Source organism: Melozone crissalis, unplaced genomic scaffold (assembly GCF_028551555.1).
Source record: "Melozone crissalis strain CALT ecotype California unplaced genomic scaffold, PUWL_Pcris_2 ptg000088l_1, whole genome shotgun sequence".
Lineage (NCBI taxonomy): Eukaryota > Metazoa > Chordata > Aves > Passeriformes > Passerellidae > Melozone > Melozone crissalis.
The window spans coordinates 3,409,551-3,427,660 of NW_026535865.1; the positions used below are offsets into that span (position 1 = coordinate 3,409,551).

General features: G+C 49.8%; 2 protein-coding genes across 2 annotated transcripts in view; one reads left to right on the forward strand and one right to left on the reverse strand.

Annotated features, from left to right (window-relative positions):
- Positions 1-7,666, forward strand: part of CPAMD8 (C3 and PZP like alpha-2-macroglobulin domain containing 8) — a 60,005-nt gene extending 52,339 nt beyond the window's left edge. Inside the window, exons 42-43 of the mRNA XM_054290877.1 lie at positions 6,002-6,170; positions 7,258-7,666. Of these exons, the coding sequence (XP_054146852.1) occupies positions 6,002-6,170; position 7,258 (170 nt within the window). The 3' untranslated portion in view covers positions 7,259-7,666. The remainder of the gene's footprint in view (positions 1-6,001; positions 6,171-7,257) is intronic.
- Positions 7,667-11,813: 4,147 nt separating this feature from the next.
- Positions 11,814-13,967, reverse strand: F2RL3 (F2R like thrombin or trypsin receptor 3). Its single transcript, XM_054291208.1, has 2 exons — positions 13,892-13,967; positions 11,814-12,883 (listed from the first exon to the last, which is right to left on the reverse strand). Exons 1-2 carry the CDS (start codon positions 13,965-13,967, stop codon positions 11,814-11,816), a joined length of 1,146 nt encoding a protein of 381 aa, XP_054147183.1.
- Between the last annotated feature and the right edge of the window lie 4,143 nt (positions 13,968-18,110).

Sequence of the window (18,110 nt, forward strand, 5' to 3'; positions counted from 1 at the left end):
AATTTGGCTGCTCATTTTATTTGGTGCTTATGTTCCTGCACTTTTTTCCAAGACTCGTGTCGAACTCGCTCATGGCTCACAATAAATCTCACCAAGAAGCAGTGGAGGGTCAATAGAATAGCTTGTTTCATGCTGTTTCTAGTAAATAAACTGGTCTGGATTATTTTCCTGGCTGCTTTCCACTCATTAATTTTCCCCTGGCCTCCGACTCTCCCAACAAATTGGTAAAACCAGTTAAAGTCTTCAGGAGACGAATTAAATTCAGGAGCTTTGTGGCTCCTCATGTCCTCCTTGTGGACCAGAGTCAGACTAACAAATGTCCAACAGGAGACACCATCCTGGTCTTTCCTTTCTGGGCAGCAGCTGATGGACAGTTTTCTTATTAAGGTGCAAAAACAGGGTGAATATTCCATTATCACATTTTCTAATGGTCATTCAGTCTTAGTGTTTAATGTCTCTGCTACTTTCCTCCCCCCTTTTTCTTTCCTGGACTTATTGTGAATATATTTATAACTTGTTGCCCTTTATTCTATACACTTGCCATGTGCTCAGCATGGAAAATTTGCAATCTGAGCCCTTTCAAGCAGCATTCCCAAAGTGTTTCATTTGGGCACTGCTGGAATGTGAGGCCACACCAAGGTCTACAAAAATGGGGCTGCCATTACATAATTTTCAAATAAAAATTTGATATGATTACCTGGGGGAAAAAAAAAGATGGAACTTGATGGTAATCCATATGTTTAGAGCAGAGTTTCTGAAATAATCTGCATTAAATTCAAAGGAAAATCCCTCTGTGGTTTCTGCTCTGAATTGACAGAAACAGTGCTGGCTCAGAAGGAGCTAAAGGGGAAAATCGGATTATTTAGTGTGGCATTTTAATTCAGATTTTAGATGGACAAACTTGAGTGCCATAGGGATTTTTGTCAAAGCACAAGCACTTGGCTTTGTCCTGGCATCTGGGAGTGCCCAAATTTCCTGGCAGGAAGATGCTGAGCTGGGAGCAGCCGTGGCAGAATGAGCATTCAGGAATCAAACTGACTAAATCCCACCCCAGGAAAAGGGCCCAGCATGTGATTTTCATTAATCCTCAGGGCTTCTCTCAGGTCAAGCACACAGGACATGAATCAAAGAGCAGCAGATGAATGAGCCCCTCCTCAGGCAGCCTCTCCTGGGCTGCTGGAGCATGTGATGGGGTTAAGTCGGCTCAGGTGCTCCAGCAGGGGCTCTGCTGAGCCGTGCCTAAATCTGGGACTTCCTAAAGGGCTGCAAAACTCCAGGAGCCGAATCAAGCTTAGGGCAGGTTGGTGTGAAACCATCTGGGTGTGTTAATCTGCAGGAAATGCTGGGTTTTCAGGGAGGCACGTGGTGTTTGTGTTGTCTGGGAGCCTCCTGAGTTTGCCATGCAGCTCAGCTTGGGCTGATGGATGCTTTAATTGAATTCTTTAATTGAGGAGCAAGCAGTCTCCCAGCCATCAGTGGGAATTACAGGATGTGTTGGGGCTCCCTCTGGACCCACAGTGAAGTTCCACACACGCCAGTGGGTTTGCAGGAATAAATTCCAGCTGTTCAAGACGAGTAATTGAACAGAGATGGCCCTGAAAGGTCAGGATGCAGCTCTGTTGCTGTTGTCAGAACATTTTAAAATGCCTTCCCAAAGTCTGCAGAGAGGCAGAATGGCTGAGGTTTGACCTTAAAACTTTTTTTGAGCAGATGGGTGGGATCCTCTTTGCATCTGTAGATGCTCTGATTGCCAGGGAAGTGTGCAGGGTGACAGGACTCAGCTGTAATAACTCCTGGGCGAATCCCCTTCCTCAGCTGTTCCTTCTCAGGTGAATTACTGAGTCTCAAAAGGGTGGGACAGGATTTTGATGAGTGGACCCAGCTCTGGGTGTGCTCGTGTGCCTTCACAGCCTGCTGCAATATTTGTTTGGATAGAAAACCCTGGAGCAGGAGCTGAGTTACTGACTGGGATCTCACTGAATTTCTGGCTGTGCCTTTCCCGAGATCCTTGTCATTCCTTGGCCACCAGGATCTGGGTGGATTTTGGAGCCTGTGGGATTCCCTGTAGCTCTGATGGTGTCTCTGTGATGCAGTGGTGCTTTGATTGCTTCCACACATCACTAACTCTCTGCTGTTCTTCTGCACACAGTGAGATAAAAGGGGGCAGATGGCACAGGGGATTCACTCTGCACCCCGAAAATCTCTCCTCTCACCAGGCACCTCAGGTAAGGAGAGCCCCATCTCTATGGGGACATGTCCTGTGTGCCCTCAGCTGTGCCTCATTCCATAAAACAAGTGACAAAGCTGCAGGGACACCCTGAGGGAACAGCTCACCTGGTCACTGAGCAGTGCAGGCAGCCAGTTTTCTTTTGGGGAAGGTTTTGAGGCCAGGAAGCCACAGCAGAGCCATGGACTCCAGCCTGAACAAGGAGCTGAGGCACCTCTGCCCCAGCACAGTCACACAGCACTGAAATTTCCATCATTTTGTGTAGGGACAGCCCCAGCACAGGCAGGAGCAGGAATTTCTCCTTTTCCCACTCCCTGCAGCCTGTGCAGGTCCCTCTCACCAGGCTGTGCCTCTGTGCTCCCTATCCACAGTAAAACTGCAAGATAAATCTCTGCCAAAGGCACTCAAGGCACAGCCACTGATGTTGGAGGACAATATTTTGCCATCACTGCTGTGATTCTGCATGGATTTGGTGGAAAACAACATCCAGGTGTGTGGGGCAGCAGTGCTGGGGTACATGAGCAGGAACCCCCCCAGGCTCAGCTCTCTGGCCCCCTGCCTCTTCCCACAGCCATGCTCTTAGTACAATTCTGCTCCAACAATCAGAAAGGGCCAATGGCTGGAATTGGAATAAAGTTCTAGGTGGAATTATGACACTTTTGTTTGGTGGCGGTGTTTTGTTTGTGGATTTTATTTTTTTTAATTAAATGCCATCACCCACACCAGCTCCTACCAGGAGCATCAGCCTGAGCTCTGCTTCCAGGTGCAGTCATCCCCAAAATTCCCTGGCTGGTGTGCTCCCCACAGCTCTTTCAGGATTGACTGAGCTGGCACAGGCCTGGTTTTCCTCTCCCCCCATCCCTGCTCAGCAAACATTGGCCGTGGCACAAACATTTGGGGCTGGGGGTGTGGTTTGTGTGCAGCAGGAAACCTCGGCCTGTGCTCTTTGCTTGGGCTCCAGAGCTGAATTCCTGGGAAGAGTCAGGCCTGTGATGTTCATCCCATCTCAGCAATCACCCATTCATAGAAGGAGCTCATACTCTGGCAGGTTCTCCCAGGGAGGAGGCCAAGAAGGAGGGAACAGAGCCTGACTCCCCTGCCCAGAGCTGGGAGGATGTGGGAGGCAACAGGGAAGATCCTTCAGATATTTTCTTTCTAGAGAACAAACATTTTCAAAGGCCTTGATGAGTGTTCCCTTTAAATGAAGCCAACTTTGGGCAGGCTGGGGATTTTTCCTCCCCTGCAATAATTCTGCCTCAGAGCTTGCTTTGGTTTGGATTAAAGCAGTGTACACAGGAAGGATGGACAGCTGAGCTGGCTCGAGGAGCACTTTAGGAAACACAAATCTGCTGCTGTTCCTGGAAGTTTTATCTGATGGGTTTGAACTTCAGCACCTCAGTGCTCAAAAAGGGGAACTTTTTTCAAACTACATTGCCCTTTATCTTGCAGTTTTGCCCTCTGGACAGGGAGCACAGAGGCACAGCCTGGTGAGAGGGATCTACACAGGCTGCAGGGAGTGGGAAAAGGAGAAATTCCTGCTCCTGCCTGTGCTGGGGCTGTCCCTACACAAAGTGATGGAATTTTCAGTGCTGTGTGACTGTGCTGGGGCAGAGGTACCTCAGCTTCTCATGCAGGCTGGAGTCCGTGGTTCTGCTGTGTCTTCCTGGCCTCAAAACCTTCCCCAAAAGAAAACTGGCTGCCTGCACTGCTCAGTGACCAGGTGAGCTGCTCCCTCAGGGTGTCCCTGCAGCTTTGTCACTTGTTTTATGGAATGAGGCACAGCTGAGGGCACACAGGACATGTCCCCATAGAGATGGGGCTCTCCTTACCTGAGGTGCCTGGTGAGAGGAGAGATTTTCGGGGTGCAGAGTGAACCCCCGGTGCCATCTGCCCTCTGCATGACACTTTTATCTCACTGTGTGCAGCCCTCAGGCTGATGGGTTTGAACTTCAGCACCTCAGTTAATTCCATGCTGGAAAAGGAGACTTTTTTAAAACTACATTGCCCTTTGCCTCCCTTTATTTCCCTTTCTCCCCTTGTTTCTTCTTCTTTCCCCCTTGTTTTCTCCTTTTTCCCCCTTGTTTTCTCTTTCTTTCCCACATTGTTTCTCCTTCTTTCCCCCCTTATTTCTCCTTCTTTCCCCCCTTGTTTCTCCTTCTTTCCCTCTTCTTTCTCTTTCTTTTCTCCCTTCTTTCTTCTTCTTTCTCCCCTTGTTTCTCCTTCATTCTCTGATTATTTCTCCTTCTCTTTCCCCCTTGTTTCTTCTTCTTTCCCCCTTGTTTTCTCATTTCCCCTCCTTGCTTCCTCCTTTTCCCACCCTTGTTTACCTTCTCCCTTTGTTTTCCCTTTTCCTCTTTATTTCCCCTTTACCCCTCTCTTTCTTCCCCCTCTTTCCTTTCCTTTATTCCAGTTTCTCAGACCGGGAAATAGAAAACTCCTTTTGCAGCAGCTTCTCCCCTCCCCTATGAACCCCACCAATACCTTCCCTGATATTGGAATAATTACCAATATTGCACACAGGATGTGCCTGAGCTTGTCTGGCACTTTTTGCTGAACCAAATAGTGGCAACTATGGTGTTTCACCCCACAGACACTTTTGGCTGTGGGGTGTGTGGTGTTTCTCCCCACAGACACTTTGGGCTGTGGGGTGTGTGGTGTTTCACCCCACAGACACTTTTGGCTGTGGGTGTGTGGTGTTTCACCCCACAGACACTTTGGCCTGGCTGGGTGTGTGGTGTTTCACCCCACAGACACTTTTGTCTGGCTGGGTGCTGCAGCTGGGCCCATGGGGACAAGGCCAGGCCTGCAGGAGCTCTGGTGGTGCTGGGATGGAGCTTCCCCCCATAACAGGGGCTGCTGCTCAGGTTTCCCTCTGTGGAGAAGCTTTAAGGGGATGGTGAAGGAAAGGAGTCGGTTCTGATGGAGGGTTTGGATCCAGAGCTTTGTTCTCTGAATGCAGCACCAGCTCCAGCAGAAGTCCCTGAGCCCGTGGTTGCTGCTCCTTTGAACCCTGGGGAGAGGGGCAGGGAAGGGGCAGGGAGCCACCAACCAGGGACAGGAGGGGAGGGACAAAGGGACAAAGGACACCTGGATGGCCCAATGCCCCCCAGGGCTGTGGTGGCCTTCACAGGGGTCCCAGGATGAGGGAAGAGATGAGAATGTTGACTCCATGTTTCAGAGGGCTTATTTATTATTTTATGATGTATATTCTACTAAAACTATACTATAAGAATAGAAGAAAGGATTTCATCAGAAGGCTACCTAAGAATAGAAAAAGAATTATAACAAAGGTTTGTGACTGATTGAGACAGTCTGGACAGCTGGACTGTGATTGGCCATTAATTAGAAACAACTAACATGGACTAATCATATATTTACCTGTTGCATTTTACAGCAGCAAATAACCATTGTTTACATTTTGTTCTTGAGGCTTCTCAGGAGAAAAAAATCTTAAGGAAAGGATTTTTCATAAAATATCATGGCTACACAGGGGTAGAGGGCATCCTTTGAATCTGCCAATCACTTGAATCTGCCATCACCTTTGAATCTGCCAATTCCATACCCTTCTGGAATTCCAGAATTGACAGACAGTGCTGGGAGGGGAAAGGAGAGGTGACTGACACACCTGGGAGGGAATTATTAGGGAGGGACCCAAGGTTTTGGGGGTAAACGCTGAAATCACAATGAAATACCCTGGTGTCCATGACTAAAACCCCTTCCTGCTGCTGCCCTGCCCTGCTCCTGCAGCTCCTGCAGTTCTGGTTGCCCCAGCAGCCGAGGAGGGGCCCCCCCTGCACACAGACCTGTCCTATTACTCCTACGAGTACGACCCCGACGCCTTCGCCGTGGAGGGCGACGCGTTCGAGCTGGTGGCAGAGCTGAGCACGGCCAGCACCTCCAGGGCAGGGGACAGCAGCCAGGCTGAGGCCACCCCAGCAGAATGGTGAGTCCACATCAGAGCTCTGAGCCACCTGTGGTGTCCTTGTGCTGGTCAGTTCCCCAAAAAGGGAATGGGACAGCTCCAAAAGGCTCTGGGACCTCAGTGGTTTCATCCCCGAGGGGATGGAGTGATCTGTCACTGGGTGTGTTCAGCTGGAGCAGAGGAGCCCAGGGAAGGTGGGGAGGGGGAATGGACATGGATCTTGCTTTGGGGTGACAGGGACAGGAGCCCAGCAAGGGCTGCAGCTGTGCCAGGCCTTGGCATGGAGCTCAGGGCAAGGTTCTGCCCCCCGAGGCTGCTGGGCACTGCCCAGGCTGCCCAGGGAATGGTGCCAAGGCTGCCAGAGCTCCAGGAGCCTCTGGGCACAGAATCACAGAATCACTGGGTTGGGAGAGACCTCCAAGATCCTTGAGTCCAACCCAGCCCCAACCCCTCAACTGAACCCTGGCACCCAGTGCCACATCCAGGCTTTGTTAAACACACCCAGGGACGGTGACTGCACCACCTCCCCGGGCAGCCATTGCAGAACTTCATCATCCTTTCCATTAAAAACTGAAAGAATGATAAATTTTTCCTAATATCCAACCTATATTTTTTCCTAATATCCTAATTAGGTTTTTCCTAATATCCTATCTATAGGATAGGATCTCGCCAATTTCCTAATATCCAACCTATTTTTTTTTTCCTGATATCCAACCTGAATTTCCCTTGGCACAGCTTGAGGCTGTGTGCTCTGGTTCTGTCAGCGCTGCTGCAGAAAGAGCCCAGCCCCAGCTGAGCACAGGCACCTTTCAGGAGCTGCAGAGAGCGATGGGGGCACCCCTGAGTCTCCTTTTCTCCAGGCTGAGCACCCCCAGCTCCCTCAGCTGCTCCTCACAGGGTTTGTGTTCCCAGCCCCTCACTGACAGAGCCCTCAGGGGTGCTCAGGGTGGGGTTTTTGGGGTGGCTGTGCAGGGACAGGGGCTGGATTTGATCCCTGAGGGTCCCTCCCAGCTCTGTGACCTTTTCAGCTTTTCCCAGTCTCACTGATATCTCACAAAGATGCGTCACAGCAAGGTCACTTTTCCTCCTTGTGTTCTCTTCCCCACAGAAATACATAATTTAAATCCAGAGAAGAGGCTCAGAATCGACTCCTGTATGAGTTTGCTCCTCCAGATGATGACCTGCTGCAGAACAGAACCTGAATGATGACTACTTGCTGATGCCCTCAGAACTGTAGGCTTTGCTGCCCCACGGGGCAGATCTGGAGCTCTAAGGGGGACACTCAGAGTTATTTTTCTGTCCATTTTCCTGCCTTCTTGTGCATCCTCTTTGGAGCCCTCCCAGTGGTAAGAGACCAATATGCTGTGTGCCCTCTAGATGAGAAAAATAGGGGCTGGAATTCAAACCTATAGAGCATTTCCAAGTGTTTTCTCTGCTATCAGGATATTCTGCAAATGCCATTTCCTAGCTACACTTAGAAGCTAAGTCCAGGCCTTGTGCTTAGCTGAACTGCTGTTTGAGGACAGATGGCTGAGAAGGTTTTTTGCTCAAATTATAGTAATAAAAAATCAGTGTGTTTTGCCAATTATGACATAGCAAGAGGCTGCTCATCTCCCCCAGCCCATCAGGAAAGAAACACTTCCCTGTGGCTCCACTATTCAGGGAGGTGCATTTAACCTGAGAAAACTGAAATCCACTGCCAGGACTGAAAGGTTTCATGTCTGCTGCTGTTTGCAGCCTCAGTAGAGGCAGGGCTGAGGTGGGGGAGCCCTCTTTGTGTTGCACTATGTGCTGACAGGGGCTGCTTGCAGCCTTCTCAGCCCCTGAAAATGAACCTGGCCCAGGCACAGCCCTTTTTAAATATTTGCCTGATTTCACCAACCCCTTTTATTTTGCTCCCACTGGCATCCAGCACAGCATGTTCTGGTCCTGGTGCTCCCTGGCCAGTACCAATCCCTGGTGTCACAGGCTGGACTCCCTCGGTCTGACCTGCCCCAAGCAATGTGGCAAAACTTAAAAAGAAAAGCTTTGTGTTCCCAAAAGTGCAGGAGCCAAGATTTTTTGAGTTTCCCTTCCTGCCTGGAGCAGCATTGTTCTCTTTGGAGGAGTTACATGCAATTGCCTCTTGCAAAATAGTGTTAATATTTTATCTTCCCACTTCTATTGTTACCAGGACCCAGAGCAGGGTGGAAACTCCTTTTTGAGGGTGTTTATTGGTGAATGGAAACAGAAAAAAAAAAAAAAAAAAAGCCCAGCTCCATTCATTTTTAAGGCTTGTTTACACAGGAACCATGACAAGAATATATCCCAGTATAGACATTCCATACCAGAATAAAGGCAAGTTTATTCCAGAAAAATGTCCACATGGGGACAACCAGGAGGTGTCCCAGAGGTTGGGCATGTGTAGTTTCCAGTCCTTTTTGTCTGGGGCCAGACATTTGCAGAATGCAGTTGACATGATGAAGGTCTGGGTCTTGAAGTTCCCAGAAATTTCTGAGCTGCCTCAGAAGTTGGCAGCTGTGCCAGCCTCCCCTCATGGGGTGAGGGTCCAGGGTGTGCAGGGGCAGATCCTGCCCTCACCCTGGCAGCTGCATTCCTGCCTGGCAGGTAAATTAATGCCTTTAAACTAAAATTCCACCTCCTGCAAGCAACTGTCCTGGCAGGCTATTGTGTACACACACAGGACTGGGTCAATATTTATCCCTGGGTAAATAACAGGCCTAGTGTGAGCTGCAACAAGATTCCTTTTTTATTTTCTTTTTTTTTTTTTCCTTTTCTAAAACTTAAAACTGCACAATACAAGCCCTGCTGTTTGCTGGTTCAGGCTGCAGCTGTTTGGTGCTGTGAGTTTGAGGATGAGGCATTTGATCACCCTGATGCTGGCTGTCACTGCCTTCATCTCCAGGAGCTGGGACCTGTGCTCTGCATTCCTCAGTCCCTTTCTGGTGTTCCTCTCCTCTCTCTCACCCCCATTGTACACCCAGTGGAGAGATATTTGAAGTAATTTGAAATTTATTGGTCCTCTCACAGATATTTGGGCACTCAGGCCTCCCCCTGGGGATGAGGAGGTGAGGATAGGGAGCTCCAGCCAAGAACTAAACCTGGCTTTCTTCACTTCCCTTAGGCTGTGGGACATGTAATGTCCTAATTCCAGCTGCAGCCATCCCCCTGCTGCTGCCAGGTAAATAATTCCTGCTGGTGGTGCCAGCCCATCAATCAGGGCCTTGTCTGAGGCATCTCTGTGCCAGTGCTGGAGGCAGAGGAGTCTGGCTTCTGTTTTACAATTCAAAGGAAAGCCAGAGAGCCCTGGACCCTCAGAAGGCAAAGGCAGAGCAGCTTTAATGTCCTCAGAGCCAGACAGAGCAGGGCAGTGTGTGGGAGGGGATGGGACAGGATTTCTGGATCCTCACTTCACCCTGAGCCTTGGCCCTTCCAGTCCCTCTGTTCCTGGCAGCCTCTGCCTCCCCTGCTCTTGCTGCACCAAACCAGCTCCTCTTTGTGTCTAAAAAGAAAAAAAAGGTGATTTTATTGAAGGAAATGAATCAAGGAACCTGCAGTTCCACCACTGTGGTTGCCTTTTCCCCCATCACAGGAATAAAGGAGGTCTCTGCTCCCTTCTCCACCCCAGCTGAGGGTCCAGAGCTTTTCCCCTGTCCCACATTTGCATTCATGTTTCTTGTAGCCATCATTCATTCTTATCTAGGGGGAAAAAAAGCATAGATTATTTTCCCTCCATTGTTCAACATCCTGCTTGGAATACAGAAGCTGTAGGACTGGATCCCTGAGCAGCACAGCTGAACAGACTCAAAGCCACTCACAGGCTCTGCTCAGTCTCCCTCCTGTCCCTGGGAGCACAAGGACATCTCAGGCTCCCACTTTGTGCCAGGCAGTTTAGACAGAAGGATTGGTTTTATTTTATTTTATTTTATTTTTCCACCAAGGAAAAGACCAGCTGGGTGCTGCAAAGCCAAAGCCAGCAAGGCCAGCAGCTGCTGCTGCTGCTTTGGGTTATTTCTGGTTTAAAGACTTTGCCTCCCTCTATCAGAGATATTTCTCCTTTCCTTTTCCTGATGGTCCCTCACTGCAAAAGGAGAAAAGTGCCAGTGGGTTTGTAAGACACAGAAATTGCTTCTTCCACCGAGTTCTGTGACTGAACAGCTGCAGCAGTGCTAGTTATCAGTGATTGATGCTTGCAATCCTTTCAAGGAAATGAATATTTATATATTTGTAACTGTACATTATGCAGAGTAATCATTACCATGGTATTTATTTTAAAGCAATAGTCCCTCTTGTTCTTTCTTGTCCTGTGTTTTGGTCTTGCCTCTTCCCCTCCTTCTTAATCAGCCTCAGTAGAAAGCAAATACCAGAAGAATGTTCAGCTTGCTTGAAGAACATCCCTGACACACCAGCACTTGCTTTGCTCACATTGACTGTTGACATTTAATGCACAATAACCTGGTTTTCATTATTGTGAATAGAGAAACTCTTTAGAAAACCTCTCCCAGCCTGACTTTGGAGTTGGGTTTGGGGTTTTTTTTAAGTCTCTGCTGTTTCTGAGTGAGTGCCCAGCACCTGGAGCCCAGCTTTGTGTTTCCCCTGCCTTTTGCCCCCACAGGTACACACAAACAGCTCTCTGAGCAGCTGTTGGTTTGTTCACACACATCTTAGCAAGTCTGAGTCCAGAAAAGTGTTTGTTTTAGATTCTGATAAATATTTTATTAAAAACTGATTTTAAGACAATCCTCTCTGCATTTTATTCATGCTTCATGTTGTCAAGCCTGTGCTAGGAAAACTAAAGAATTAAGGAGCTCTAAAGAGGTTTATTGCTCATTTTCTACCTGACTGCTCTCAGAGCTGTGCCCCAGTTGTGTCTGAGAGATGAGCAGGCTGCATTTTGTCAGATTTGCAGCAGGTTCCATCAAACAACAAACCTGAGCACCTCTTTGATCAGAGCCAGCTTTTGGCTGTAGGTGACGTTACATAAAGGCAATGTGGTGTACCAGAGGCTTTGCTCCATTCCTACTTTACTATTTCCCTTCATCAGACATCATTTTTTTACAAAATCCATTAACACAACCTTTGCCTGAAAGGAATGATGGATGCCAAGGGTGATTTGCAAAAACAGGGATGAGTGAAGGGGATTTTTACACCTTTTACCAACAGTGGGCTAACACTGCTGACAAATCAAGCCAAGAATGTTTTTGCCACACAAGCCAGCGTTCTGCACTCTTTTGACAGACTGCTTTAGCTCAGGAGAGGGGTTTTTGAAACTTTAAGAAATTTGGGGTTGCAATGATGGCTCTTTTTCTGTTTTAGGGGAAGGGAAAATATGCATTTAAATATGCACTTAAATATGCATTTAAGGACATAGAGCAAGCCAGGAGCAAGACTAGCAGGCGAGAACAGCCAGGTTAGGAACACCAGACCCAGGTGAGGAACATCCCTGGGGGTGTGTGACCAGCTGAGAAGCTGTAGGCGTGGTTGTGTCCAGCACTCAGCATCTTGTCTGAGCAAAGAACCCCGCAGCCTGGCATTATTCATCCTTATCTGTGCAAACAGGGAAAAGCACTTGGCCCCAAAACGCTGTTCTGGGTGAAACTTGTGGAATTCCAGCGCTGAATTCCTCTTATCCCCTCTGTGAGCATGATGAGCGCCCTTGGAGGCTCACACCAGCGAGTGCTTGGAACGGGGCAGCGTTTCCTTGGAGGTCTTTAGGGACGTGGTGGTTTTTTTGCTGCCCCTGAACACTCTCCTCTTTACCTTCTCCCGAAAATCCTCCGACACGTAATAATACACAAAGGGATCAGCACAACTATTGAAGGTGCTGAGGGCCAGGCTGACCATGTAGCTGAGGTACAGCCGGCCGTGCAGCCTGGAGCAGGGGCTGGAGTAGTGAAGCAGCAGCAGGATGTTGCTGGGAGCGTAAAAAACCACAAGAGTGACCACCATGAGGGCCGTGAGCTTGGCGGCGTGGCCGTAGCGGCCTCCCCCTCGCAGGAGGACGCGCAGCACCGCGCCCGAGCTCAGCACCAGCAGCACCAGCGGCAGCAGGAAGGCGCAGGAGATCAACACCACGAAATAATAAAAATAAAACCCATCATCGTCATGCCTGGGCAGCACATCGTGGCACAGCGTGAGGCCTGCCCCGAGGAGGGGGTAGGATTGCTGCTGCAGGGTCAGGGGCAGCGTGAGGGCGGCGGAGCAGAGCCAGACCCCGGCACAGGTGCTGGCGGCCAAGGTGGGAGTGCGGAAAGCGCGGGAGGAGAAGGGGTGAGCCACGGCCAGGTAGCGATCCACGCTGATGCAGCTGAGCAGCAGCACGGAGCAGTACATGTTCCCGTAGAACAGCGCCGTGGTGAGGCGGCACAGCCCTTCCCCGAAGGGCCAGTGGTTGCCCAGGAAATAATAGGAGATCTTGAAGGGCAGCACGGAGATGAGCAGCAGGTCGGCCATGGCCAGGTTCATGAGGAACACGGTGGGGGCCCGGCGCTCGGCCCGCGTGGCCAGCACCCACAGCGCCAGGGCGTTGGAGGGCAGCCCCAGCAGCAGCACCAGGACATACAGACACGGGATGAGGCGCACCGTGATGGCACTGCCCAGCTGGGCACGGGTGGCCTCGGGGATCAGCAGGTAGGTGACGTTGTTGACCGTGGCCTGGTCCCCCGGGATGGCTCGGGGACAAGGGGTGACCTCTGGCGCGCTGGGCTGATCGCTGGTGCTGTTCTGGGAGTAATCTGGGAGGGGAAGGAGGCCTGTTACTCACCCAGGATGTTACACACTCAGCCTGTTACACACTCAGACTGTTACACACTCAGCCTGTTCCTTACTCAGCCTATTCCTTACTCAGCCTATTCCTCAGCCTGTACCTCACTCAGTCTGCTCCTCACTCAGCCTCTTCCTTATTCAGTCTGTTCCTCTCTCAGTCTGTTCCTCACTCAGCTGGACACTCTGAGCACACAGCTCACCCCAAACGCTGCTCTTTGTTTTTTCTGCTGGGCTCCCTACAACTGGGAATGTTCTGGAAAGGCTGTTGAGTGACAGGCACAAAAAGCTGGCAGAGTTAGGTGTGCAGGAGCCACCCTCAGCCACCTCTCTGAGAACAGCCCTGATTCCTTTGCCCTGTGGTTTCCCACAGCTCACAGTGGACTGTGATGCTCTACAGCTCTCAGCAGGCCTAGGGATCCAGAGGGAAATTCCCGTGTACAACCATGAACAAACAGGCCTGGGAATCCAGAGAACAATTCCTCTGTAAATCCATGAACAGGCCTGGGAATCCAGAGAGCAATTCCTCTGTACAGCCATGAACAGGCCTGGGAATCCAGAGAGAAATTCCCTTGTTCAGCCATGAACATGCCTGGGAATCCAGGGAACAATTCCTTTGTAAATTCATGAACAGGCCTGGGAATCCAGAGAGAAATTCCTCTGCTGGGCTTTCACAACAATCCAAAGTTCTGGAGCCACTCCAGTGTAAAGCTGTGGCTCTGGGTGTATTATTAGCTGAAGATTTAGCTTTTGTCTCCTTTCTGGTTTACTGCTCCTCTATTTTTCCTTTCTCTTTCTAGTCTCTTCCACCCCACCTTCTTTCTCTGCTGTATCACCTCTGTTCAACAAGAGCCACATGAAGCTCTATCAGAGCATCCTCCCATATGAACCCATTAAAAATGAGCTTCCAGGGATCTTACAAAGCTCCAAACACCCAGCACTTTAACAAACACCAGCTTTGACCCAAAGCAGACACTCACCATCATAGTCTGAGGCCAGGCAGAGTCCCCAGAGGGCCCAGCAGAGCAGGAGCTGCCTGATCCCAAGGGTGCCCATGGCAGTGCAGGGTCTGGCAGAGCCCAGAGCTGTGTGGGAGCAGCAGCAGCAGCAGCAGAGGGACCCTGCTTACGCATTTCCTGCTCCTGCTGCTCCTTAACCCTCGGAAGGATGAGGGGATGGAGGGGCTGACACCGCTGGACACCCCCAGCGTCAGAGTGGGACTGGGAGGGGCTTGTCCAGCCAGGCCTGACGTGTTTTAGGGCTGCACTTCATCCTCGGAGTGAGATGGTGGCTCAAGTGACTCATCTGGGTCTCCTTCCTGCTCCGGAATATTCCTGGAAATAACAAATGTGGGGTTTGGTCTGCACGTAAACAGAACCCATGCAGCTCAGCCCGTGGAAATGCTGAGCATTCTCCACTACAGAGACCTGAGTGGCTCTGTGAGTGAGCTGAGGTCTTTTCCTAAAGCCTGGGTCACAACAATTGCTGGTACTACAAACAGGGAGAAATCCCAGACACCAGAGCTGCAGGCCACCCAGATCTGCCAGTGATTCCAGGGGGATGTTCTGGCAGTGGAAGGGTTTTAGTGTCAGCCTTGCAGCCTCCAGGTCAGGCTGGACCCTTCTGAGTTCCCCTTTATTCTCTTCTATTCCCTTTTATTCCTTTTTATTCCCTTTTATTCATTTTTATTCCTTTTTATTCCCTTTCATTCCTTTTTATTCCCTTTTATTCCTGGCTAAACATCACCAAGCTCCTGCACCCTTTACTGCAGAGGATGGTTAAAAGCCCTCTGGTTTTTGGAGGACTTTGCACTGGAAAGCAGCAGCAGGAGCACCATGACACACCAAGGGTGGGTGGCAGGGAGAGGAGAAGCTTTGCTTCCCCTGATAAAGCACTGGAACAGGGAGAGCAGCTCCAAGCAGCAGGAAAGGGGCCTGCAAAGGGCACTCAGGAAGTCCCTGCTGGTGGGGAGATAATGGGGAGCTCCAGCCACTCCTGCCTCACAAAAAGCTGCTTTTCCCCAGAGCTGAGCAGTCCCACCCTGCACAATCCCCACTCTGCCTGGGATAGGAACCCAGAGCAGCACAGGGAGCTGCAGACAACCCAGATGATGCTGGAACAGGGCCTGGCAGAGGCTAAATGAGCCTGAGGAGCCTTTGCTGCCAGGTCCCACCTGCTCTAACCCCCAGGCAGGTCCCTCCTGTGCTCTGCTCTGGGAAGCTCCTAAATCTCTTGGGTAGCTGTTGTTAATTGCTGCCCTGAGATGTGCAGGGTGTCTCTGTTTCAGCCCGTGTGTCTGTCTGAATAACGAGTCTGGACTCTTCACTTTTCACTCTTGAAGTTGTTTATTAATTCTTATCTATAAATTTTTACTTTCTGCTCAGCAGGGCAGCCACAGGGCACTCTCTGTGTTGTCTTTTTATACTACAAACTACCTATAACGTATTTACACTGAATTCCCAATACCCATCACCTGTGTTAGACAGTGCACTTCTACTCTAAACCAATCCCAAAGTGCCAACATCACTGCAGAAAATGGAGAACATGAAGAAGAAGGAGAAGAAGAAGAAGAAGAAGAAGAAGAAGAAGAAGAAGAAGAAGAAGAAGAAGAAGGAGAAGGGCTGGACACACCCAAGTTCCTCCATCTTGTCCCCATAACCCCCATACCAAAAATCCTAAAATCTACATTTTCACCCTGTGATCATTTTATTATTATACTATTTAAACTTCTGTGACTTTCAGGTCCTCATACAAAGTTGGCAACTTGCTCCAGGGGTCATAATCAAATCTCCAGGTGTTCTGGGCTGTGTGCCAGGGTCTCTGAGCCCCCTGGTGGGGTTCTGGGCAACCCTGTGATAATTTTATTATACTATTTAAACTTCTGTGACTTTCAGGTCCTCATACAAAGCTGTATGAGGTGAAAATCAAATCCCCAGGTGCTCTGGGCTGTGTGCCAGGGTCTCTGAGCCCCCTGGCAAGGTTCTGGGCAACCCTGGGCACCCAGAGGGATGCACTGAGCTCTGACACCTAAATCCTCTCCCATCTCCTGTGTCAGAGCCCCAGTGTGGCGTGGGTCAGTGGGACAGGAGGGTGCTGGGCTTTGGGCTGTGCTCTGCAGGGAAGGAAGGAAGGACAGGAGCTGGAGCCCAGGCAGTAGGAACTGTAAATTTGGTTTGGCAAGGCGAGGAGGAGCAGCTCGTTTCTTTCTCCTCTCCTCATGAATGGCCTCTTCTGTGAAGGTTGCAAATCTGAGCCTGGCTGCTGTTTGATGAGATTCTTCTATTCCAAGGAGAAAATGATCCCATTTCCTCTGCTTTCACCATATTCCCACATCCCTGTGCCGAGCGTGTCAAGAGGTGGAGTTGCACTGGCAGGGAGAGGGAAGATGCAATGTTAGATGTTTTGCTTTTGTGATTCTCTCAGGATTTATGAACCATTGCAGAATGACTCATGTGGCCACATATTTTCCATGCCTCAGCCAGGATCCTTTCCATGCTCTGTATGCAAAAAATTAGCCATAATCAGGTTCAGATAGTGTGCAAATCACAGCCCTGCTTCCTATGGGCAGGTCTCTGGAGTGGAGCAGAGAGGGGTTACTCATCTCTGTATCCTTCATTTTTCAGATGCTGTGTGATCTTTAGTGACTGCCTTAGATGCAGAACAGCTTGCCTGAAAATTCTGATGCCAGAGGTTTGTCACGGCTTGTTAACATCTCTTTAAGTCGTGTGATCCCTGCCCTGTGGGGTAACAATTTGGTTTTAAAGTAATTCATTGTGCAATAGATCATCTCCCGGGAGCAGGGGCTCTTCCATTCCGCGGCTCTGAAGCCAAAAGATGTAATGCTGGAAATCAGGCTGGGGATTTCAGAGCTCGGAGGGAGGGTGCAAACCCCACCTGGCCTGTCCCACACATCTTGGAGGCTTGGAAGAGCAAACTGTGGTGGGTAAAGGATGGGATTCACTGTGGCTGCTCTGCTCCAGCAGCTCCAGGGGGTTCCTGGAGCTGGTTCTGCAGGTTCTGCACGTTCAAAGTGCCCTAAAATCTCTGACACAGGTCCCCTCCTTCTCCCTGGGCCATCCTGAGGCTCTCCATGGCTCCAGAGAATCCTCTCCTCTCCTCCTGCTTGTCCCACATCTCTGCTGTTCCTCTGGGATCCCACCCTGAGTGATCCCAAACTTTCTCCTCAGCCTCACCCTGCTCAGGGAGGCTTCTCAGAGCTGCTCTTCTGCCTGCTGGCAGCTGTCACTTCACACCATAAAAGACCACATGAAAACATTTTCCAGGAGTATTTTAAGTTCATTAACACCCCTACAGTTCAGTGTTCTGGAACAGCTTTTTGGGGGCCTTTCTCAGTAAAATGGTGACAGTGGGGTGGGGACTACCTGGTCTGACACAGCCTCATCATCATCATCATCATTGCTTTTCAGCATCAGGACCCTTTGGATTCATTCTTTATGAAGAATGAATCCACTTTAGCACAGGTTAGGAGTTTAGTTAACTAGGAGTTTACTTAACTCCTCTTTAGCACAGGTTAGGAGTTACCAGACTTTAATTTAGTCTGTAAGTTGAATTAGTTAGTTCTAATCCAGAGGAATGGCTAAAACATGAAGAAAACCTCAATTTGTGTTTGCTCACCAGATTCTCTCACTGATGAGAGAACCCCAACTCTCCCAGTGCATCCCTGTGATGAGGAAACAATTAAAAAACATCCTGGAATGTTAAATGCTGAACTCAGGTTTAGCAACTCTGGGTTTAATTGTGCAAACCATTTGTACCTATTCCATCCTGCCAACCTGAAGGATGTTTTAAAGCTGTTTGCTGTTGTCCACTCCAAGATATCTCCAAGAGCTCTCATGTCACCCCTGGCTGTGCAGCACAGGGACCATCCCCTTTGTGAGAGGAATTGTGCAAAGTGGGCTGTGTCCTCTGAGAGCCCCCCACCACCATTTTAATCCAATTATTCTGTGCACAGAGGGTTGTTCTGGGGAGAACAACACTTTGTTTCCCTGTGAGTGAGCAGGGGGCTGCCCAGAGAGCAGAGCTGCCTTTTGTTATGGCAACGGAAGTGTTGGGGATGATGTCAAGGAAACTCCTATCAGCTCTGGGTCACATCACTGCAGCTTCATTTGCAAAATCCACTCATTCATTTGTCCTGCAGAGCTCACAGGGAACACAGTTAAACATGTTATTAGCCAGGAA

What these genes read in the sequence shown, in the direction of transcription:
- F2RL3 (XM_054291208.1), bottom strand. Translation starts at nt 13,967, where the DNA reads ATGGGCACCCTTGGGATCAGGCAGCTCCTGCTCTGCTGGGCCCTCTGG. An exon ending in CCTGGCCTCAGACTATGATG is followed by an intron (nt 12,884 to 13,891) that starts GTGAGTGTCTGC and finishes TTCCCCTCCCAG; the next exon opens with ATTACTCCCAGAACAGCACC.